Raw genomic sequence first — 25,513 nt, 5'->3', positions numbered from 1 at the left:
ATTCGATTCGGCCTTGCCGATTCCGATCTGATTCCGATTCTCATTACTTTGGGCAAGAGTAATTGTGTTTCGATACTACTGTAATGATTAAACACCGGATGTTGTTTTCCAAATCTGATTTCTTTTTCAGGTTTGACGTTGACCATCGTATGAAAATTCTTATTTTTTTGAGTTTTTATGCTCTTTTTTGTTTATTCTTGTTTTTTGAGGTTTTTACATTTTTTGTGTGTTTTTGAATAAATTGATACAATGTGAAATAAGGACATAAATACTGGAACACTAGCTACAAGAACTAATGCCACAAAATAGGAATTTCTTCAGATCTATTCAATTGACAATGATAATAAGAATGCCACACCAAGTGTATGCTCTGATTTAAAGCAATGAGAATTACATGTTCTTCAACGAATCCTGGAAACTCTTCAACGCCACAATGCTGATGTCATAAATTCAATTTTTTTCAATTGGTAATGCTGCTGCTGCCTTTAGAGATGCTCAGATCTGAAAATAAAGTACTGAGATCATTGATGTCTGGCGGATAATAGCACTAAACCTTGTCTGCTGTTGGGTGGATACTTTGCAATAGACAGTTTGTGTAAAATTCAGTCACAAAATAGGTAGATCAGCCACAACTTGTGAGATAGAGTCCCTCCTATCTTAAAGGGAAGGCTCTGCCTTCTCACCATTCCTTGGATAAACTCAAGGTAAGCAAAAAGTTGAGAGATTTTAAAGAATATTACCAATATTATTTCCTCTTAACTTCTAGAAAAGAATCCACTTACCCGCGGAGCGAGTAATGGGCAAGATGAAACCTCAAACTACACTTCTATCTAAAGTTGTAAACGGTGATACCGATAAACCGACACTAACACAAAGACTATTTGAAAGCGTACTAGTTTGACTCTAAGTCTGGTCTTAATCTATGCTATAAGAATAACCTTTACTAGTGGGTGACAAAGACTTTCAAAAGTAGATAATTTTAACTATATTTGTGAATTAAGAAAGAGATACAAACTACAATCAAAGCTCCTAGTCTATGTATCTCCACAACATCTCCCAGTCAAAGCTTCGGCTCCAATTGCTTCCTAACTCTTTATACTCAATTATCAAGAATGCAGAAACACATGAATCAAAGATAACAAATGCAAACCACAGTCAAAGTTTCCAACTTGCACATGTCACAATTGTACTCAATCAAAGTTCAGTTTCAATTGTTTCTTTTTATTCACTTTTCTTTCAAAATAGTTCCACACAATCAAAATGATGCTTGCATAATTTCTCCAGAGCTCTCTTGCATATAATAAAAGATGATTTTTACAATGTGGAGGCACTTCTTTATATAAGCAAAGGAGATGAGAAAAATGAGGCAAAAGTGGTAACAACTCAACCAACTTAAACCTAGGCTAACTAACAAGAGAAATTATTGGATTACATGTCATAAAGACATGCAAATCATTTTACATGTAATTACACAATTTCATGCAATACATCCTCTTCAACTACAAACTTGGAAAAGAGAAGAAATAAGATGAAAAAAAAAGTGAAACAATCCTAAAGATTGTTCTTAAGTGCCTTGAACTTGATGATGACATCACGCACTGTAGGAAGTAGCTTCTATTTTGATTGCGTTGGCATATGCTGATTTTACAACTTCACAATTTGACACAAGAGAATCCCGTAGGTGCTTTGCTAAGGTTTTGTACAAAGAAAACCTATTCATTGTGTGAGAACCAAAATTTTTAGAATCTAGATCAACATTAACTTTGATTGTATATTTTGAAGTCATCTTGTTTGTTGCAATCAAGTTGTCATGCTTAGTAAGAACTTGACATCCCATTTGTTCTAGGTCACACATTACCTCAATAACTGACAATCTTCTAAGGCTGCCTGCAACTTTGTTACAAGTTTCCTTAGTGTCTCTTCCTTATAACCCATGACTCCATGACACCTGTAGAACATTTCGCAAGATGGGACAACACATGCAACCAGGCCATCTAAATCAAAATTGGCGATTTCATCCCAATCACAAAGAATATCCTTGAAGGTGTTAGCTTCCTGATACAAAGATGCAATCAGATCATGCAACATCTCTTCAATACTTTTGATACGTCCAAGAATTCTGACTGCATTTGTGATGGCCTGAACTCCTCCAGAGAGAACTTCATTAAACCAAGTTTTTTGCTGCTTCTAGGATCCGCTTCTCTTGAGGTCTTCGAGATGTAGTGACTATATGTTGTGAAGATTGCTGTTGAATAGCCTCATTTATACGAGCTACCTCTTGCTTGAGCTGATTCTTCTTCCCACAACTTGTGATTGCTTGATGCAGAGCTCTTTGTATTTACCTTCAAGGAATCTTAGTTCAATTCAAGGGATTCACAATATGCTGGTACACCCTCAAGGAACCAAGAACATCTCAAAGATTTCAACAAAGAACTTTGACATTATACACCAATAAAGGCAACATTTTCATTCACACACTCTGATTTCTATGGACGAGTAAATTACTCATAACTTTCAGTCCTAACATTTTCTTGCAAAACCCTTTGGAGGAGTTGTTCCAAAATATCCCTTCTAAAATATATCCAAAGCTGAGACCAATCCAATAAATAGATTACAAATTATGTGCTCTGAACCAAGACCCATATTTTCTGTCACAAATCAAAAGCAAAACCAGTAAGCTTGCTTAGGGCATTCCACATCTTTCTCAATACATAGCCAAATGATTCCAAACTAATTTAGACTTAAACTTATATGATTCTATTTCCATAATTTGTAAGCCATTGGTTTATCCAATACATAGATCATTTTATAAGATCAAATCTTTTCTTGTACCTTCAATGGAAACTATTAAAAACCAGTATTCACTCAAATACCTATAACTTCCACAAATCTAAATGAAAATGATTCAAACCAATTGGAAATGAAAGATAGTTCATATATCTTTCCAATGAATATAATTAGAGTTCCGGATTCATCCAATTGTGGCTGTACCAAACTTTTCAATCTTACTGTAGTCAGACATTCTCAAACCTAAAAATAACAACTTTTGCCAAAACTTGCATAACTCCTTCATTTGTACATGAAATAAATCCAAACCAAAGCCAAAAGAAATTTTATTCATAATATATAGAGTTTACATGGTTTCCAAGATGTACATGGCCGTACAAGACCTGGAACTAACACTAAAACTGAAAAACCAATCAAAATAACAACTCAGAATTTCACCAATTTTTTTAAAAATGTATCTCTTACTTTCCATTATTGCTTTGTTTCGACCATACATCCATTTTTATAGTTTTTGTGGTTGGTTATAACTTCCAAACAACCTTTTAAACCACCTCCTTACATTCTTTTAATCATTATGCAACTTTGACAACATTTATGCATTTTATGCATTTTCACATTACAACTTTTGTATAAACCCAACATAGATCAAAATTATGACTCAAATGACTATATATGGATACAAATAGTTCCATTCACATATTAAATAGCTATTTTGACATACTTGACCACCTTAAGACCTTGAACAATTTTGACAACTTATTACAAATGGCTTCTCTAGCCTTTGCATCTTGAATAAATAGACTTGAATACATTATAAATGGCTCAAATGAATTTAAACATATCACATAAGATATATTATCCTTCTTGTATTCTTGTTTCTTAAGTGCTCTTGCACCATAACTTAAAAACATAACATAAAGTGATTTTAAGTTATATTTTTTAAAAAGTGAATGTCAACATTAAAATATAACATAGTTTTTTAAATCATGCAATTGCATTTGGAGAGTCCACTTTTTGGGTACTAAAATGATCATATCTTTTGATTGCTAACTCTGATTAAGCCCTAAGATAAATCAAATCGAAGAGAAAATCAAAAGCAATGATTTGAGCAAAACCAAAAGACCAAAAGCTAACAAACACACACTTAAAAATGAGAAAAAAGATGTTGAAGGCTTCAAAAATCAAGCATAGGCTCAACAAATAGGAAAACTAAAAAGACTTGATGAAAGCCTTCAATGAAAGAGTTCATTTTATCAATTAGGGTTGATTGATTGATCAATGTTATCCAATTAAATAATGAACTAACTCAAAGAAAAAAAAAACTAAGTTGAATTTTTTTTTGTATTGTTATCTACATTTTGTGATGACAAATTGCAGGACAACACCTGCAAGCTGCTGTGAAACTGTACACACATAACCCAGTGATTTGCTTGTTGATAATGACTGCTAATTTGCACAGATTTGCATTTTTTGATACCCAAGTCCAGGCTGGGTTTGGAATAATATATTCCCTTATGCAGTAGGATCAGCTGGTGATAGAAATTTTCAAATTCTTCTTAGTACACTGATCTGCAATTAATTTGTTGAAAGCTGCCTTATTCAAATCAGATCTGAACATTTCATTGCTGAATTTGACCAATTTTGTAAAAATCTGTTTGTAGAATTTGCCTGTAGAATCCCTTCGGTGATCTCACACACTTCCAGCCTTCCCAATCTTTGAGAGCTTTCATTCTCAGAAACAAATCAGTTAAAAATCCCCTTCGGAGAGCTCTCCACATCATTGCTGGTGCAAAAAATGATTTCGGGATATGAAAATGGCTCCCCAACATCTTTTCAATCATTTTCATTTTTACCTCCCTATGAAATTTCGAAAATTGGGTTTTTATTTTTCCTTTCAATCATAAAATAATATTTTATCTAATTTAATTCCGCCACCTAGGGTTTCAAACTTCATGAGGGGTCATTATTCATTATAAACTTGGCCCGCTTTTAAGTTATACTTAAGTTTTTTTTTGATTGGTAAGAGGCCGAAGCCAAGATTAATTATTATGTGTTGTAATAAACTATTATAATTATTTATTAAGCGTGATCGCAAGTAGATTTGAACCCAAGACCTCTTCGATAAGAGGCTCACAATTTACCATTGTGTCGTAGGCTCTTGCCTTGTTATACTTATTTTTTAATGCCTAGGGACTTTGGTCAATATCATAATACTTTATTATATCATAAGTGATTAAAATAATCACTTATATTATTATTTAATTATTCCCAACTTTGGAAATTTCAAATAATTAAAGTATTTTCAGCAATTCTTAGCTCGCTCATTTGGACCCTAATGTGAATTTTGCTTGATGCCCTCTGTCCGTTGTTGCTGTCTGACCATTGCGAGTTAATTGACAATCCCTTCCTAAAATTTAGGAATTCCTAAAAAATATGAACAGTACTAGAAGTGTCCAGGCTGATACCGAAGGTGTCCTATGTGCCCTTGCTAACTCCTAGTTCATGCCTAAAAAATACAGATTTCTCCTAAAATCTAGGAGATTGCCCAATATTGGTCAAACTGGCTCTCCAAGACCTTTTATGTCATCACGAGCCTTTGAAAGGGTTCCCTATCCGCTTCATTGGCCTGTGGGACCTTGCTACTGGGCCAATCCTTCTAGCTGGTACTAAGACTAACGAAGGCGTTAAAAGTAGGGACATTACATCTCTTGTTAGTGCAGAATTTATGAGCTCAATTCATATTCAAGGATTTCAAAAAAATAAAAGAGAGAAAGCATGATCATGAGTATTTTGATGCCACAAAGATTTTCAAAAAGACCGAAGGACAAAAATCGACATTGCTTGAGGTCAATTCTGACAACTAGTTTTTAGGAAAAGTTTTTTCCTAAATTTTGCTTTTTCAAAAGTTTCTTTATGTTTTTTGGCATTCTGTGGCCAATTCAAAAACATACTTTTTTGTTTGTTTTTTCTAAATTTAAAAAAGTTACTTTTTTGCTTAATTTAAATTTAAATTTTTTAAAGTTTATTTTTTGGGAAGGCCAAAAGTTGTGAAATTGACCAAGTATAAAATTCCTATTTTCAACTTCAAGTTGTTCTGGGATTTCATTAAAAGCAAGGAAAGTGGTGAAAAATTTTGGATTTCAAAACTAGGAAGAGAATTCATGATTGTGAAAATTCTTCTGAAATCCTTGTCCTAGTATCAATTTTTTTCTTGGAAAGCTATGGAAAAGAACGCTGATGGAAGCGTGTTGATGATTGAAATTTGGCAGTTTTAATTTTTTTAGGATCTTTCAAAATCTAGATTGTCCATTATAACTACTAGAGATCTAAAACTACTCTCAACCATTTTGATTTATACTTAAATGCATAGTTACACCGCCATAGGGGATGGGGGATGACGGAACAGGGGGACAATTTTCTGGGATGGGGAGACAGAGGGGCCTTAATTTGGGGATGGTGGGGAGATGGCATGGGGTGGAGGTGGGGGACGGGAGGGATTGCATATATTGTACATATGGTACTTAAAATGCTAGTTATAAAAAGATGTCTTGCAGTATAAGATATAAAGATGTAAAAGAGTAAATGCTTGAACATTGCATTGAATTGGAACATCAAGCATTGAACATAAATAGTTGAATCAACAAATAGTCAACACTTGGATGTCCCCCCATTCTTGGCGGAGATGGTGGCGCCGCCAGGGATGAGGGAACTAAGTCTTGGGTTTGTCCCCGTCTTTGGGATGTGGGCAAAAAGGGCAGGGGGGGGGGGGGGGGGGGGGCGCCCCCTCGTGTTACTATGCTCAAATGTTATATTTTACATGAATACTCTGCTCTCCAAGCTCGTGGTTATTTAAGTCAACACCAAGTCCATCCACTACTAAAGAAGTTTTAGAAGAAAGCAGGATAAAGGCCGTCACTTGAGATAAATTCTAGAAGAAAGGCATGAGATCTGCATAAAAAGAAAAAAAATGAGTTTTTAAATAAATCTTCTCTAAGAGAAATCAACTAAAATCAAGATAGAAAGGAAAAGACAAAACAAACCACAAAAATAATGCCAGTTGATCCCTTCTTGATATCACCATTTCTCATTAGTACAAGAATTTGGTATTGTATTCATTCACAAACAGAAAACTGTAGCTCTGGAGTTTGGAATACTTTTTAGATTTCAGAGTAAGGTGGAGATTTTGGACAATTTTCAGGTTGAATTCCATGATTATTCACTATAATTCCTTGGAATTTTCATATTTGCTGATGAATTTCTATTTAGAATTTTAATTTCTTTCAGGGTTAGAGGTGACTTTTAGGATTTCTTTTGAATTTTAAATAGTTTTCTAATCTGATTGACGAGTTCTACCAGCAGATATTCCAAATTCAAATCCTCAATTTGCAAATTCTTAGAGTTAAGGCAGATTCAATGTTTTCATCCTTGCTTTTTCTTACTTTGTCATATTTCTTGATTGAAAATTCAAATTTTAAAGTATTGAAGATGAATTTGGATGTAGTAATGTAAAGTAAATTAGAATAAGTTTTAATTAGACTTGAAATTCCATATATTGCATTCATAAATTTCATACCGTTCTTTAGCTTAAAGTTTTTAATACTTTCAATAGATGTCAACAGAATGAGGAAAAAACAGTGAAGAAATTTCTTAAACCTAGATAAAGTCTGCCTTGAAACGATGATAAATTTTCAAATTTGTCTAAGGAGTGGCAAAATCCTCATCAAGTGCGTGAAGTCTGCTCATGAAAAATTTCTGTTTCCAAGCCAAGTCCACCCAGCCTCGGGATGATTTCAACTTTTGCTAAGCGTTGAATAAATTCCTTGATCCAAGATAACTCTGATCATGAAGAATGCAAATAATCCTTAAAGCATAGTGAAGTCTTCCCATGGAGTGTGTTGGAAATTCCTCAAGTATCATGAACAATTAGCCATGGAGAGAGCTTTTCAGGGAGTAAATTTGGTTAAGACAAGGAAATTTCTGGATCTATAATGAACTCTGCCTAGATAGAAGAAAATTCATACTTCCAATCCATGAAAAGCTGTGAAAAATTCCCAATTTCAAACAAGGAAAGTTGTTTAAAATCCATAAGCACAAGAGTGCACCCTCTCGTGATGTCAAATTGGCTAAGTGTTGACAATATAGGTGAAGAATGCAGACCAAGTGGTCAAATTCACTCTCTAGAGCTCAAGGAAAGTTTGAAATTCTGGAGTCCAAAGCCATTAGGTTGAAATTACCATTTATCTAGAGAAAATTCCAAGTGGAAAGAAGAAAAGGCAAAGTTTAAAAGGGAAAATGTTAAGTTTATGCATACAAAAGAAGAGTTATAAGTTTCTAGAGAGATAGGGTGTGATTTTGGAGAGATAGGGTGTGATTTTGGAGAGAGAGAAGACTTTTAGAGAGTGGGCTCACTAAGGAAGCAATGGTGAAAATCACCCAGATATGGGACATTTCTTGAAAATCAAACCTGAAAGTGCATTTCCATGGATTATACTTAATTATATTCAGAATTCAGAAGGGCATTTCCAGATTAGAGGAAAGATTCGTTAAGTCATTTTAACGAGTTATTGACAATTTTCTCAATGTTGTTTGTTTAATAGGTCTATTGTAAGTTTGTGATGGGAAAATCAAATGCAACCAAGGACTCTGTCACCTATGAATAATTTCAAAAAAGGAAGAAGGATGGGTGGACAATGGAAGATTCTAGAGTTCACACTAAGAAGTTCAAGATCTTAGATCGAAGATGAAGAGCATTATCCAGGAAGAAGATTCTGAGTTCAAGGGGGTTTAAAGATGATGCAATTCCGGAATACTTTTACAAAAATCCCAAAATCCCAAAAATGAAGAAGATTTGTTCTAAGCAAAGGAGATAAGCATGCCGAGGTGGCAACCTCTTGTCTTGAATCAGATAATGTCATGAAAAGGCATCCAAGTTCAAAGAACTTGATTTTTTCTTCCATCAAGTTAAGGTTCGCTTTAGTCTAGAATAAGCTCCATCACATGTTTATTTTTTGTTGATTCTTTTTGGATAATCATTGTAAACACTAATTAGGGTATAGTTGTCTTAGTCTTCACCATTGATCTTAAGTTAATCTGGGCCCATCATCTGTTTTTGAACTCCCATATAAACCTTATTCCTCTCATTTGTAAGGAGATATTCAAAGATTGTTGCATAAAAACTACCTAGGAGATGTGATGATCCATCTCCACATGTAACTAATTTGAATGAGCTCTAAAGAGGGAACCTATAATCTTGTTCTTCGGGATCGTGCGCACTAGTTATATGGACTCAATAATAAACTACAATTCTGATTCATAAAGCCTCTTCAATGTTAAAAAAAAGACCTAAAGGTTAAATAAGGAGGATGACCATTACAGCACCACACCCAAAGATGGATATCCCTCGTCAATCATCACCACAAGAAAGTGCTCACTGTGAATCATAGCACACTTGTATCATGAATAATCATTTAGCAAATGAATCTATACAAATTTCCCATCAATCAATACCCTAAGGGACTTGAGTACTTTTATTGTTAACCTATGGACAGAACATTCAATTCAGGAAGGTACATAAACATCAAGAATTTTTGAGTCACTGATTCAGAAGTTGCAGTCAACAAAGTTAATTACTTCTTAACACATTTATAATCTAAGTTACCAGATTCTCTCCAGCAACCCTCAAATTCTGGTTCAATTCTGTACAAAGTCTGGTCCTTGTCAAATTCTCTCCAAATTCTTTTGCAGAGCTATGAATTTTCTGCAAATTCTGTCAGAGGAACCCAGGCAGAATTTGCAGCAAATTTTGAAGAATTTGTTGTGTAGACCTGGGCTGAATTTGGTCTTGGAACATTTTTTTAGACTTTTAAAAGTGTTTTTTTGACCTCTCAACCCTCTTGTGACCACTAAAAAGACCAAAAAAGATGTTTATATGTCATTTATGCATTTGTGTATGAAAATGAAAACTTTCTTATAAAGGAAATCCAAATTGACAATATAGGTGACATCTAAATTGATGATTACAGAGGAATGTCTTTAAAAAGAAATGATACGTTTGAACCTAGGACTTCAAATTTGTATCTCACCTTTTGATATAGCCTGGTTAGAAATGCTCTAACCAATACAAAATAATAATTCAGATAACTGCATTTATCTTTTGACAATTCCTTTCATTCTCAAACTGTCCACATGACATGGAAATATGTTCTATGCATGTGACCAAGCAAGTGTATCAAGCTGTATGCAGTGCTGAATGATGCAATTAATGCCCTATTGAACTGAAACATAGATTTGGTGGTGCATTTTGCTATGTTCCTTTACTATTAGTAGATTCAAGTATGGATTAATTTTTTGTTCAATATATATACACGCATATACATATTTAAAAAAAAAACATTTGTTTTTGTATGGATGAACCCAAAACGAATCTGAACCCAAGCCCAAAAAAATTTGGAGGAATTTCGAACCCGAATCTCGAACCCGCATCCCTACCGGAATCCGAACCGGCAACTTAGTTTATAATAGTTAAAAGCAGCCTAAAATCAATCAACACACAATTGCCGATTTTTCTGGCGATCTCAGGTTTTACCTTGTTGATATTAGCTAATAAACTTAGCCAAAGCATGGTCCGACAAGCAGAGAAAGCCCTAGCTGATGTCATTAGTTGCTGCACAATTGCCACAGCTCAAACCTTACGGATCATCCTCTTCTGCCAATCCCCAAAGGCAATCAACACTCATTGAGCACTTAATGTGGTAGAGGAGAGATATTTACAGTAATTTGATGTGTTGAGTTTACCTAATTCAGTTGTCCAAGTCAACCTTCCGAATGATAAATAATATATTAGTGTTAGATGAAAATGTCATGCCAATGCAATCAACAAAATATTGATTTTATGTTTATAAACTTAGAAATTTCAGAATGATATTATATGTTGATGTTATCAGTGATTTTCTAATATTAATAAGGTAGCAATGATGATGATGATTCGCATTGCTTCTTTAAGCTCCTTTCTCATTTCTATAGTTCATCTCATAATTGGTTTTGAGGCCAGTCTAAAATATTACAAATTTTCTCCCCTTTTCTTGGAAGGGTTCCCCTCAAGGAATCTACTAGTCCAGCAATTCTGAAGAGTCGTCTAAGACCTCTTCCTTTGATTTATTGTAACAGATGAAAGTTTGTAAGAAATCACCACAATAGATGTTGCAAGGGACTGCTAGGGGAGGTGGCTGAAATGGGTGTTGCAACCTAATTTTTTTATCTTTTTATGAAACTTGATACAATTTTAAAGTATCTCAATTTAAGATCTTTCAGCTTCACATTCTTTCTCCAACTTGCTGAGACCATGGGATCTTTGGTGTGTGTGTGGACTAAGGAATTGGCTATTCCTCTATTGTACTTGGCTTATAGGCTAGATCGAATTCCTAGGTGTCTATCTTGAATATCTTCTAATCCTGACATTTTGGTGTCAAATGATACTCTGGGGTCATCTTTACTTCTCTTCTTATCTGATTTAATTAGTTTTGGGTTCCTGATTTTACTGTGATCTCAATGGAATCATCAACTTGATTGCAGGATCTGCTTTTCTCTCCATAAGGCTCACTACTTTATTTAGGTTGCTGTACTCTCTTTTCTTGCAAAGTCCGTAATTGACCTATCATTTTGTCTGTAAAAAATATTTGTGTAGGGTGGTTGATTAATTATATAAAATGTAGTATTGATTCAGAATGTTAATCAATTATGACAGTTAGGTCACATGCAGTCGTAACATGTTAATTGTATCTAACTTTGTTATTAGTTTTAATGTGCAATGAATTTTGGTGTTGAACTGCTTCTTACAAAATGTAAGCTATAGCAGAAAAAATGATAGAACATCTCATTTGAATAACCATTTTATACACTCAAAAGGTTTTCCAAGTAAATGCTAGTCATGTAAAATATTCGCGACATCAAGTTTTTTGGTATTTAGTATACATAGCATCAAGTACATTAGAGATAATTTCTGCATGTTTACTCTGGGCAGTGTTTCATATTTGTTAAAAAATTAGATATAAAATTTTCTGATTTCTATGGCTATGGAGGCATAATGTTTCTTCATTGGCATATGATTGTTCTCTATAAATATGCTTTGACTATGAGGAATCCAATGTGCAAATTTATATTTCAAAACCTTGGTTTGTTTATTTTTTATAGAGAATTTTTACATGTACTACGAAGACCATCTTCTTTGAAAATTCAGTTGCACGTTTTCAACAGAATCCAATCTTTTGATTTACTAACGTTTTTTTTCCAATATGAATAGGACTGCAAGTGGTACGTTCCAGGATGGTGATCTTCTTTTGAATAGGCAAGGATTACGATTCATTTCACATGATAAGGAAAATAGTGTAAGTTTATTTCCATCTCGGAAAAATTTAGGGCAGCTGAATAGTTAGTGATTGTACATTTCTAGTCCAATTGGCCTAATGTAGTTTTCCTTATTTCTTGGACATGATCAACATGCAGGACCTTTGGATGATATTATGAGTTCAAGTAAAATAGGGAAAATGATTATTTTGGCACAGTAGACCCTATCAGCTTGGAAGAATTGATAGGGGTGTAGATGAATAAATAGAATTGTTTAACTACTTTAAAGTTAAAACTAATGAAACATCTGAATGATTTTTGTAAAGTGAAGTTAAAACAAGTACATATGTGTGGTGTTGTATAAGGTATTAACATGCTGGACTTTGGACCCAAATCTGATATCATAACTCATCTTAACTGTTTTAAGATGGCTCGATATTATGGTAACAAATTTAAAAGCTACAGCTACTTTACTTCTTGACTCACTTTTAAAAAATATGAGTATGTTGGTTTGCTGCTTGTTAATACAATTTCCTGTTTTGCTGACAATAAGAGTTAATCAAGGACAAATTGAAAAATGGTTTATCAAGCTTATTATGAATCATTATGAATCAAGGTGACTCTTGAATAAATAGAGCAACTCATCTGTATAGCAAGAGAACAAAATCGTCTTTAGTTGGAGCCAAAATGTCCCTTTCACAAACTGTCCTCGGTTTAACTTAGTGGTTTCAAAATCATTATTTGGTCAAAACTGGCAGTTTCACATTGCTTAATTTTGGAGCTGAAACATTCCTCTACCAAAGTATACTAGTCAAAGAAACAATTAGAATACAAAATATCAGTTTTTTGAAGTATGTTTCTCCTCTTCTGTTATATTCTTATTCCTACACATTCAAGCTTCCTCCTCCCACTTTGTCTTGGGCTCTTGATGCCTTCTTCTCGGGTGCTAAAAGATTCCAAATATGAACTAAAGAGTCCTTTTGCATGGAATTTAAAGAGACATGATCAAGATAAAATTTTTCACATTTTTGCTTTTTTTGTTGGGGCCAAAATGCCCCTTCCACAAACTATACAACTTAGTGGCTTCAAAATCATTAGTTGGTGAAAACTAGTGGTTTCACATTGCTTAATTTTGGAGATGAGTATTGTGTTTGGAACTTGTCGAGGTCAACAAAATTAGTTAAGGTTGGTCGATTGATATTGGTATTCGGATGCGGGATGGGTATTAATGCTGATACTAGAGCTGGGTATTGGTGTTGCTAGAGGAAACAAGTATTGGTATCAATATGCTATTTTTAAACATAGGAGACTTGGGTTTGCGGAAACATCAATGTGCGTGTGTGTGTGCCAATATATATGTATATGTATGTATGTATGTATATATGCATACATATGTTACTAAATATATAATTAATACCAATGTTATTAAGTCTTTTCCCTTTGCAAGAAATGTCCAGTTGCATCTCCAAGTACCTTACAATGTTGAATAGATGTCTCCTCAATCATTTTGTTAAAAAACTTCATCTTGTTTGCCATTTTTGTCGATGCTTAGAGGTTTCTCATTCTAAGTACCAATGTTGGATATAATAGTGCATACTACTGGCAAAAGCAACACTAACACAAGTGCAAGCCTCATTTATATTTTTTGGCTTTCCCTAACAATCCTCCACAATTACTAACTAAAACCCTGTCTTTCTTATCAAGGAATAATTTCAAACAAAATAATGGCTATAGTGAATTGATACAGACATATTAGGTTGTTTGGGGGGAATTGTTGGTACTTGACAATGGTTAGAGTGGTAAATCAATAGCTCAAAAGATCCTAAACTCCTTTTTGCATCCTTTTATAGTGGATTCAATCCTCAAAAGGTGTATAATAGTTAAAATGTTTTTGTTTATTACCTAACTCATTATTATTTTGATGGGACATTCTTGTATTTGCTCAAAAGCCAAATTGATTTATATTTATTGTTTAGCTTTTTGTGCCTCTTGGTACCACACACCTTTCGAGGAAAGAAAGATATAATTAGATGAACAACCAAAGGACACAAGGGGCATTGAAAAGAGTGATCTCGGAGATGGATGACCTCTTGTAGATAAAGAGCAACACATGTTTGATCTATATACCCGAAGGAGGAGAGAGACCGAGCCTCTTGAAGATACAATAAAACCTACCTCCAATCTCATTGTGGATAGGATAGTGGAAGATAAAGTGCTCCTTCAACTCCACCTCGCTAAGAGTACAAAGATGGCAAATCTTGTCTCCTCTGTCTAATTGATGATTAGTCTCAACACGAAGTAGTGGGAGCCCACTCTAAATGAACCTAAGAGAATCTTGAGGGTGTGCTACCAGTGACAAGAAGAGTAGGAAGGGTGAACAATGAGTCCGTCCTGAATCTTCACAAAGTGCTCAGCATAAAAGCCCTCTTCGGGCGAAGCCCCCCATGGGGGTTACCTAAGGTGGTGTGAATATACTTCTTATAGTTCTCTCTAACTTTGATTAGAGCAATAAACTACACCAATGAAAAGATTGTGGGCTACAAAAGAGGATTTATTGTTGTGATGGATGGTTGGACAAATACTAGAAATCATCCACTATGTAATGTCATGGTAACATGCAAAGAATGATCTTATTTGTGAAGGAAATTTACTATTTAGGATAGGAAAAAATGCATAGTTTCTTCATTACCAGCTATCTAACAACATTGAAGGTGGGGGTGGGGGGTGAATCGCAAGTAGTCCAAGTTGTTACCGATGTTGCCCTTGTTAGTAAAGATGTAGGTATGATGCTGCAAAAAAATGCCAGCATACATTTTGGACAACATGTTGTGTGCATTCTTTGAATAATGCCCTAAAAAATATTGGCAAGTTATAGTGGATTCCAAATCTCATAGAAAATGGTAGAAAAATAAAAATGTTCTTAGTTAATCATCACCACACAAATCATTTATCAAAAAATTGCAAAGTTGGTACCTCTGAAACTTTTCGATACATAGTTTACATCTTATTTCATTCTTCTTGACTATATTTATAAAGTCAAAGGAGGTTTATGTTCCTCAGTAGTTAGTGATGCATGGGCATCTTGGAGACAATCTTCGTCAGATATTGTAGTTGAGGTGAGAGGTTTGGTAGTGGATCACTATATTTGGGCTGATGTTAAATTTGTTGTGAACTTAATTAGGCCCATATGTGAGGTGATTAAATTTGCAGACTCGGACATGCCATGTTTGGGAGAAGTTTTGGAAAACATAGATGCAATGTGTGGAAGTGTCAAGAAAATAGTAGATGCACTAGGGCTTTCTTTATATTCTTTGATAGAAGAAAAGTTACAAGGAAGATGAAATAAACTTAATACACCCCTTAGTTGTGTTGCCTATGCTTGACATCCTAAATTGCATAATACACAATAGACCAATAAGATTGCACCATATGAGGATAGAATGGCAATGAAGGGATTTTGGGCTGCAATAAAAAAGATTTATGGTTGAGTTGAGGAGGCTTCAAGTCCAAGTTGTTACCGATGGCAATGCTGCTGCCCTAGTTAGTAAAGATGTAGGTATGATGCTGCAAAAGAATGTAAGCATACATTTTGGACACTATGTTGTGTGCATTCATAGAATAGTGCCCTAAACAATATTGGCAAGTTACGGTGGATTCCAAATCTTATAGGAAAAGGTAGAAAATTAATAACTTTCTTGACTATATTTGTAAGTCAAAGGAGGTTTGTGTTCCTCAATAGTCAATGATGCATGGGCATCTTGGAGACAATCTTCATCAAATACTATAGTTGAGCTGAGAGGTTTGGTCATTGATCACTATATTTGGGATGATATTAGATTTGTTGTGAACTGTAATGTCCCCTTTTTGGGGCATTAGGAATTCTTAAGTTAAATTCATATAATATTAAATTTGACTTATGACTGTTGAAAGCAAATTTATTGTACTGTCCCCTTTTTCTAGGACATTAAAAACTGATAGGCCAATCCAATATATGACCTTTGAGGACTTAATATAGGATTATTAAGTCAATTTTAATCAAAGGAGACTGAATAAGAGATGAGTTGGCTTGAGGGACAGGGACAAGAATACAAACGCTAAAGAGTCACAGATTGGGTCTTTAAAAGGAGAAGTCATTTCTTAATGCTTGGTTTATGATTTAGATTTCAGTTTCTCTCTTGTGAGAATTATTTGAAATGCTTCAGCTTTCATCCAGTAGGAGGGCGTAAACCTCGTGCTGATAGACAGTGGACGCAAACCCATTGTCTGTGGAGATGCTACACTAGGTGTCTCACATGTGCTTACAGGTTCTTTTCTTAGTATTCCAATCTGACTATAAAATTGTGTTTAAGATTGGATTTTTGAATGCTAGTTATTGTATTGCTGATGTATAATGCAATACCATATTCTGCGGTATTTTATGAGAATCTAATGGTTTATATTGTTGGTTTATAATGCATCTTCATATGTTTATGTTCGGAAAATTATATTGAGATAAAATCAGGCCAATATCCATTTGGGATGTTATAGTGGTAGGAGATTTGCTTGTTGCTAATTTGTAGGTAGTGAAAACAACCCTTGAATCTATGAAAACAAATTATTTATGTTTGCTTTTCGATAGGGATTATATTCTTAAAGTTGCTGGAATATATGTAGATCAGTTGAGTAAAGGAAAGAATGAGATAATGGAGCTCAACAGGGAGCTTAAGTATGCTCATGAGGCATTGGATGATATACAAATTGCTCTTCATGAAGCAAAAAATCAGTTTAGGGTTACAAATCATACTAGGGAGCATGAGATTAAAGAGAGGTAGAAGTTTTCTAAGAAGTAATTAATGAACTTGATAGCATTCAGCAGATTTATGACTTGGATAGTTTTCCCAAAAGACCAAGTATCAAAATTTTAGATCACATTCAGCTTGTAGACAACCCCTTGTTTGAAGTAGATGCTGATTGGACTTCCAATAATCCCCTTTTTGAGATAAATGAGGGAGCTCTTTTTGATTGTAATGAAGAGGATGATCTTGACTTCAGAATTTTGGATCCAAAGATAGTTCCTAGTGGTGAATCTTGGTCACAGGATTGGTGTGGTGAATTGACTACGGTCGCTCATCCTTTGATCAGCCAATATATGCTTCCTGATTCCAACTTATATATGAGTTGGATAAATTTGATACATCAGCCATTGAATAGATCTTGGTGGAGGATTGATGAGAGTTATGTTTTGATCATAGGGGATGGTTTTTCAGCATCATTGTTACTCATAGCACCTATGTACTTAGGGTTTCTCCAGTTTAATGATGACAGTATGGTATTTGAAGTGCCCATGGTGTTGATTTCAGCTCTTGAGTAGCTTGTTTCTTACATCAACAATTTAGGTCGGGTCTGATGGTATGCTAAAATTTGACAAATTTTATATTTTCTAATATCATGCCAAAGGGAGAATTTTCAGATCTTACCCACTACTTATATTCAAACAATATGCTTCAAAACATTAGAAGTTATGATCGGAAGAATGTGGAAAAGGAAGTTGGGGAATCTTCAAGCAAGACTGAAAATTGAATCCTTTTGATTTGTGGAAAAAGGGGAATGTTAATACATGGGTGGCAACAACAACTATCATTTGTATCTAGTCACTGGTGGAATGTGCTTACCATTTTTCTGCCTGAAAAGGAACTATCGGAATTGCCAGGCTTCGGAATTGGATATTTGGAATACTGTGAAGGATGAGGCTTGACTAGCTGTTATATGTAGGCTTGTCCTGCTAATGAATAGTTTGAGTTTGTATATTCCTGTTCACTGTTTTAAGTGGTCTGCTGCAGTGACAACTAAATAACAGAGATGAAATGGCAGCGACAACATCTGAAGATAATGTCTTACAGTTATGATGACAAACACAGATGCGAATCCACTTCAAGAACCCCTTAATGTACTTAAGCAAAACTTCTCAATTTCTCCTTGTGCAATTCCTCAAACAATTGGTATGCAGTTATAGTTTGCAGTTTCAGCTTGTTCAGAATCGAAGATGATGAAATATCGTTGGTATCAAAGAGTACACGAAACATCAACTAACAGAAATGTGCTTATAATAAATATTTTTGAAACCTCTCCAGAGAATGCAAATACCAATACAGACAGCCCTGATCTCTGTTGCAGAATAACCAGATATCTTATCTGTATATAGATTACTGCCTGAGAAATATAACAGCAAGTGTGATATTGGGGGCATTCTAGTTTGGAATGTGATGAAGATTTGTGGCATCAGCACCAGAAAAATTGCTACGTATGAGGAGAGGGAGTACTTCACATTCCTTTTGCTTGTTCTTCACAGCCTATTATTTATCACAGGTTGGGTGATTGTAAGGCAGATCTCTTACCTGGATCACCGTTGATTCAAATAATGCTTCCAGCCCTATGTCCCACTGTTGGAAGCACCTCTAAATTCAGATCAGGTTAGCTATTTATCATCATATTCACTCCACATGCAACATCAGCGGTGACAAGGACCAGTTCAGCAGTGACTATATGCAAGGAGTTTCGAATAGAAAAGGTATTTGACTGAGACTTCTCATTTGTCATAATTGAAAATTTCCAATGTGTTGATTCAATATGCTGGGCAACAAAGCATTAGGAAATGAGAACAAATATAATCGATGCTCCAAGACGATGACATGTAAAGACAAAGTGATACATATGGTTGCGAAGACAATACAGAACCCCAAATTGAAGACATAGGCAATGACCCTAAAGGAGTCAATTTTACTTCAAAGCTCCAACAGTTCGAGCATATGCAACGAGAGTAGCATCAGATATTAAAAAGATGACAGCCGTGAGATTGACGGAGGAATGGTATATGCTCCATATACATTTACACAGAATATAAAATCATAATGTGTGTATTGATGTGAATTATTCAATAGAACAATTACGAAAATAGCAATATGAGGTCTTGTGTCAAATTGCTCCATTCCTATCGAAGGTCAACTGTAAATTAAACGTAGAGGAAGTGGTGCTGTTTGTCAAGATTTTCCCGTTGAGTCACTACAAGATGAAAATTGTCAAAGACAAACAATTAACGCATGTGTAAAGGAAGGAAGGAGCCTGCATGTATAGTTCTATATCTAGAATCCGCATACGAGTGTAAAAGCTTGCCACACCGCATTCTCTCGCCATGGTATTCTGTCCAGGCCCAAACAATGAGATTGCTCCAGATGCAATTGCAAATCAGTCAAATGTCAAAAAAAATGTCTGAGTGAGCGTGATGGAGTTTTGTATAAATTGGCATTCATCACACATGCACTGCATTTGGTATAATGGAGCGATCGAAGCCAAAGACCATGTGTACGCATCAAAGGTATCTTGTTCGTGAACAATAAACTTTCATACCCAGGCAAAGTGATGAATCTAGGATTCACGACGGGAGAAATAAATTATGAAATATTCATCTTCTCCAAAGTTATAACTATGGAGATGCTGTCAAAGATTAAAAGGGCCTGAGAGATATATTAAAGTGCTTATAATAATAGAAGATTAAAAGGTGCCATTACTAAAGGTTTGTTTAATTAAGAAAAGATTACTTAGAAGAAAAGTTGTATCCTTTGATAAATGAAGGGACACTTTACTTCTATTTTCAACATATAAATGAGAGATATTCGAACATCTACATTAAAAAAAAATATTTTATACCTAGTTGTATGGAGGAATAAGGGCTCAATATGGCTTTGTAATATGAATTCTATTACTTTATTTTTATAATAAAATAAAATGTCTTTTGTTTATTTTTAAATGGTATGGAGATTTAAACTGTAGATGAATCATCCTTTGTAATTATTTTTTGGAATTCCGTATACAATTTAAATGTTGGATAAATGGACATGGTCATTTAGCATCTTGAATATGATCATCATAGATATTGTGAAATATTAAATTGTTTTCGTATCTGTGTCCAATTTGTCTCCCTAAAAAAGGATTTAAAATTCAATTTGGACTAATTTAAGATTGCATAATATTTGGTCTGTCGCATCTTGATTGTTTAATTGTTGGCAGTTCAAGTGCATAAGAACTTTATGAAATTGTACGTGAAAATTCACTGAAGTTGACTCTATTGCTCGGATGAGCAAAGGCACTAGTCTTTTTATTATCGAAGTCAAAAAATCTATATCTTCCTTCCTACAAGCATCAAATCCATTATTTACAAATATTTTACAAAACATTCAATTCAACTGCTCAACATTTAGTTTCAGTTTCATCGAGTTCGGAGAATTCCAAAGCTAAAATTTGCTTTAGAAAAGCTTTGAATCAAGTGATCAAGTTCGAGGAGAAGGTCTACCCGCCTAGGTGTAGCGGAGCTTGAAGTGTTGGGGAATCAAAGTGATTCTCGTTCGTTGGCTAGAATTGATTGCTGAATCCTATCGAAGAAATGGCAGGCTCTTGGATTTTCAATCTGCGGTTTTGGGAACCAACAGGGTCGTCACCATCTATTGTGATATACATAGCTCCTTGATACATTTCTATGATCATCATATCTGATGTTCACGACAACATGGTTTAGGATCCTGGCATTAGCTTGATCAATGTATTGTTATTATGGGAGGATGGTGAATGGCTTTACAGTTCTCAGTCCTTCGTTCATATCACAATAGCGCAGTGGATTGTCAGAGCATTATTCATGATGTTGATATGGGACTTAGGTATCGTGGTTGCATGCTTGCAGTTGTTTGAGGGCAAACAATCTTGAGAGGGGAGGACTGTAATGTCCCCTTTTTTTGGGACATTAAAACTGATAGGCCAATCCATTATATGACCTTTGCGGACTTAATATAGTATTATTAAGTCAATTTTAATTAAAGGAGAGTGAATAAGAGATGAGTTGGCATGAGGGACAGGGACAAGAATACATAAGCTGAGGAGTGACATGTTGGGTCTTTAAAAGGAGGAGGAGAAGCTCATTTTATAATGCTTGGTATATGATTCAGATTTCAATTTCTCTCTTGAGAGAATTATTTGGAAAGCTTCAGCTTTCATCTAGTAGGAGGATGTTAACCCTCGTGCTGGTAGACAGTAGACGCAAACCCATTGTCCGTGGAGACGTCACACTTGGTGTCTCACACGTGCTTATAGGTTCTTTTCTTAGTATTCCAATCTGTCTGTAAAACTGTGTTTAAGATTGGATTTTTGAATGCTAGTTATTGTATTGCTGATGTATAATGTAATAACATATTCTACAGTATTTTATGAGAATCTACTAGTTTATATTGTTGGTTTATAATGCATCTTCATGTGTTTATGTTCGGAAAATTATATTGAGATAAAATTAGGCCAATATCCATTTGGGATAATATGTTTATAAAATAGGTCAATTTAATATTATAGAGGGAGTTAAAAGAGGACAAAGAAGGAAATGGATGAGAGTGGAGGAAGGAAGCTCAAGGGTCACTTGTTGGGTCTTTAAAAGAGGAAGGAGCTCATTTTGGGCATGCTTGGATTATCGTTTTTTTGGAGAATTCGAGTTGCTCTTGAAGAAACATTAGGAGAGAGAGATTGCATCTTCCGTTTTAGACTTTTAGACGCCAACCTTCAGGCCATCTTCTAGGTGGATTTGACGTAGCCCCGATTCATCATTTGCAGTGGATTCATGTCAAAATTGACATTTGGGATTATAGGTGCATTTCATTGTTTATTTCCAATCTGACTGTATTTGTGTATTTAATATTGGACTTGATTGTTATTATATTGCTGATGTATATTGCAACAACACATTTATGAAGAGTTTACATGAATTTTCTATTTATTATTTTGTATTGCTTGAAGTCGTAATATGATAGAGATTAAAGTGGTTCTCTATATGAGCATTTGTGGTTTAAATCCTAAAGTTTATTGCATGATATAACTATTTGCATTCTGATAATTACGAGAAGAGAGAAATTGGTAAAAATATCCTTTAGGGATATTTCATGAACTTTATTAGGCCCATATGTGAGGTGATTAAATTTGCAGACTTAGACATTCCATGTTTGGGAGAATTTTAGGAAAACATAGATGCAATATGTGAAAGAAGCTGTTAGCCGACTGGATGGTCCGGCGGTGTTTTGTAGCCGACGGTCCGGCGGTGTTTTTGTAGCCGACGGTCTGGCGGTGTTTTTGTAGCCTACGGTCCGGCGGTGTTTCTGTAGCCGACGGTCCGGCGGTGTTTCTGTAGCCGACGGTCCGGCGGTAAATAGTTTGTAACGGATAAAATAATTGTGGCCGACGGACTCCTTCGGGAAGGTTCGGCAGTAGTATTTATACCCCGTTTGGGATCATTGTAAATCATCATTCATCTACTATTGCGAATATAATTCTGCTGTTCGTGTTCATTGTTTGTATGCGTTCATTTCCTTTACCTGTACGGTAAACATTTGGCGCCGTTGCCAGGTTGAATCTGGAAGGTGGGAGGAATGAAGATTAATGCCAAATCAGCTTAACAAGGATCGGAATAAGGCGAAGGGAAAAGATGGAATCCGTATTGCGCAAGAGAATTTAATTCTAGCACAGCAAGCTGAACGCCGACGAAGATTTCAGAGGATAGCCGACGGAAACCGAAGTGCGGAGGAATTGTTGGAGGAGACTTGACAGCGGGTGGAATTGGTGGAAGAAGCACGGGAGGAGTTCTTGAATTTGTGTTCGCCGAGGGAAGAAAATTTAGACGGGAGAGCATCAACTCGCACGGCTCGCAGTGCCGACGGAGCACGAGCGTGGAGTGACCTCTTTGTCCAGGATAGACTTCCGCAGGAAACAATTTCGGAGGATCCTTCGTCTTCACCAAGGGTTGCAGCTGTCGACACCTCTGGTGTGCGAGTGCAGACCGCCGGTGTAGGAGTTCAGACTACCGGTGTGGGAGTGCTGACTGCCGGTGTGGGAGTGCCGACCACTGTAGGAGTGCAGACCTCCAGAGTTATGGCGGGACCCAAAGAAAAATTACCGAAATTTGAAGGCAATGGTACAGCCGACCCTCTCCGACATTGTAAGACATGTGAGACAATCTGGCGGGCAAATGGAATCACAGATGCCGATGAATGGGCCAGGCAATTTCCGGCAACCCTACGGGGTGTCGCGATTGATTGGTTTTCGGATATGGATCCGCAGAAGCTGGATACATGGGATAACATTAAAAAGGAGTTTTTGGCGGAATTTAAACTCTTGCGGGATGATAATGAAATTGTAGCGGAAATTTTCAATACCAAGCAAGGGAAGCACGAAACTGTTCGTGTTTACGCCAGGAGATTGAAAGACTTAATAAACAAAATGGAAAGCAAGCCAGCGGACGGATTGCAGAAAAGGTGGTTTGTGGACGGCCTACGCTCGAAACTGCGGAGGAAAATGAAAATTGTGCCACCGTCATCATATGCCGATGCTTACAACAGAGCCCTTGACCTTGAAAGTGCACAGAAGACAAAGAAGAAGAAAACCAGCTCCTCTGACTCTGATGATGATGAATCCACTCAGGATGATAGCAGCGATGACGAAGGTAGTAACAAAAAGGTTCGTGCCTTACAGAAGGATATGGTTCGAATGATGGAGTTTAAAAATATGCAAAAAGAGCCCAAAGGTAATGAATTGTGGTGCACGGAATGTAAGACCGACGGTCATACTAAAGGATCGTGTCCGAAAAACCAATTCTGTGACATCTGTCAGATAATGGGACATTCAACAAAGGACTGCCCCTTTAACATGAAAACAAGAGGATCTTTGCAGGTGCTTCTCACACAGGAGGCCTCCCCGTTAGGTAGCAACGGAAACACGAATGCCGTCGGCGCTACATCTGGAGGCTACAGGAATAATCGACGTGGACAAAATCACAACAATAATAATACCAATACAAGCAGAAGCCGGATTCAGTATGATGCAAACGGACGACCAATTATTCAGTGCAGAGCATGTAACTTGTGGGGACATTTTGCGCGGGAATGTCCAACAGCAAATACACCTCAACTATTGTCCCGATGGTGCGGACTCGGCGATCACGATGACTCAAAATGTCCAAAATCCGGAGTGAACTTGATCACTGTTGGAGCCGAGGAGGAAGAAGTTCTGGCAATTACACGGCGACAAGCAAAAGAATACCCGGACCCCACCAAAGAAAAGGAGAAATTTGCGGCAGCACGGGCGGAGGTTGGAAAAGTATCTCAAGCAGTAACTCCTCCGGACACCGCCGCCACTTCAGCAGGAAATTCCGCAGAACAAAACATAGTACGACAAATTTTGCAAACGGATTTTCCGGCCTTTGGTCAGCGCCATGCCTCGGTTCTTATGACTCCTCCAGCGGAGGTAGATGTCCCACGGACAGTGGCGGAGGTGATTCCAGTTGCACCAACGGATGTCACTGTCGCACAGCCACCACTACCACAGTCTGAGCCGTAGGTTCGGTTGGAGGTCATTGATTGTGATGCAGTGGTCACCGTTTCATCATCCTTTTTAGCAGAGGCCGAGTCAGCCCAGCCAGTACAGAAGATGAATATGGAGCTTGCGCGGGTCGACCAACCGGAGGTGATGGATAGAGCTAGTGAGTTTCTGAGGCAGCAGTTCCGACTCACTCCGACGAAGCGGGGTCCCTCCATTCAGTCTCCCAGGCATTCAGAAACATGGCCAGCGGAACCCCAGCCTCAGATTCAGGAGGAGGGAATGCCACATGCCGTGGTTGCGCCAACATCACAGACGGCGGCACCGGATGTGGGCATGGCTCCCGCTGACGAGGAGGGAAACAGTGATGCAGAATGGTCATTGGAGGCCTTCGCCAAGGAAGACTATGGGTCAGACGAGGACAAGTGTCGGGATTACCTCAGGACTATGAAATCTGCATTGAAGAAGGGCCACGATGTGGCAATTCATGCCCTGACTCGGCGGAGGGAGTGGCACTTGATCAGAGCATATATCCGTGGGATTTGTCCTCGGCGATTCGAGACTTGCTTTTTAGACAGGGGCTGGCCGGCAACGGAGACAGCTGAGATGCTGGCCGATTGGGCCACGGAGCCGGAATTGGGACCCATTGACACTCCTATGATGAAGCTGGCACATGAGGTTGTGGGACTGTACAAAGATGTTTACTACGGTCGTCAGCGTGCGGAGGCGAACAGGGTTGCAGTAGAGCGACCATTGGCAGCGGAGACTGAGGCTAGACAACAACTAGCCACCGACTTGGCCGCCCAGCAGGCAGCATGGGCCACAGAGCGGGCAGCACTACTGGCAGATTTGGCAGCCGCGGCGCAGGAGAAGGACTTGGCTAAGCAAAGTACAGAGGCAGCGGTTCGAGATAAGGATGCGGCTGAGCACGAGATGTAGTTAGCCAGGACGCAGGCCATGGACGCGACACTTCTTCTCAAGGAGGCCGTCGAAGTCAACTCTTAGATCT

The 25,513-nt window shown here is 36.8% G+C and overlaps 1 protein-coding gene across 1 annotated transcript in view; it reads left to right on the top strand.

The window, feature by feature from the left end:
- LOC149552239 (mitogen-activated protein kinase kinase 6-like) overlaps positions 1-25,513 on the top strand; it is a 134,514-nt gene that overhangs the window by 42,279 nt on the left and 66,722 nt on the right. Inside the window, exon 2 of the mRNA XM_089787761.1 lies at positions 12,086-12,170. Within this exon, the coding sequence (XP_089643887.1) occupies positions 12,086-12,170 (85 nt within the window). The remainder of the gene's footprint in view (positions 1-12,085; positions 12,171-25,513) is intronic.

This window comes from Cupressus sempervirens, chromosome 6 (assembly GCF_028749045.1).
Source record: "Cupressus sempervirens isolate cs-2001-9-10 chromosome 6, ASM2874904v1, whole genome shotgun sequence".
NCBI classification, from domain to species: Eukaryota; Viridiplantae; Streptophyta; class Pinopsida; order Cupressales; family Cupressaceae; genus Cupressus; species Cupressus sempervirens.
Note: the sequence above shows the minus strand (reverse complement) of the source record. Positions and strands in the feature narration are given on the sequence as shown.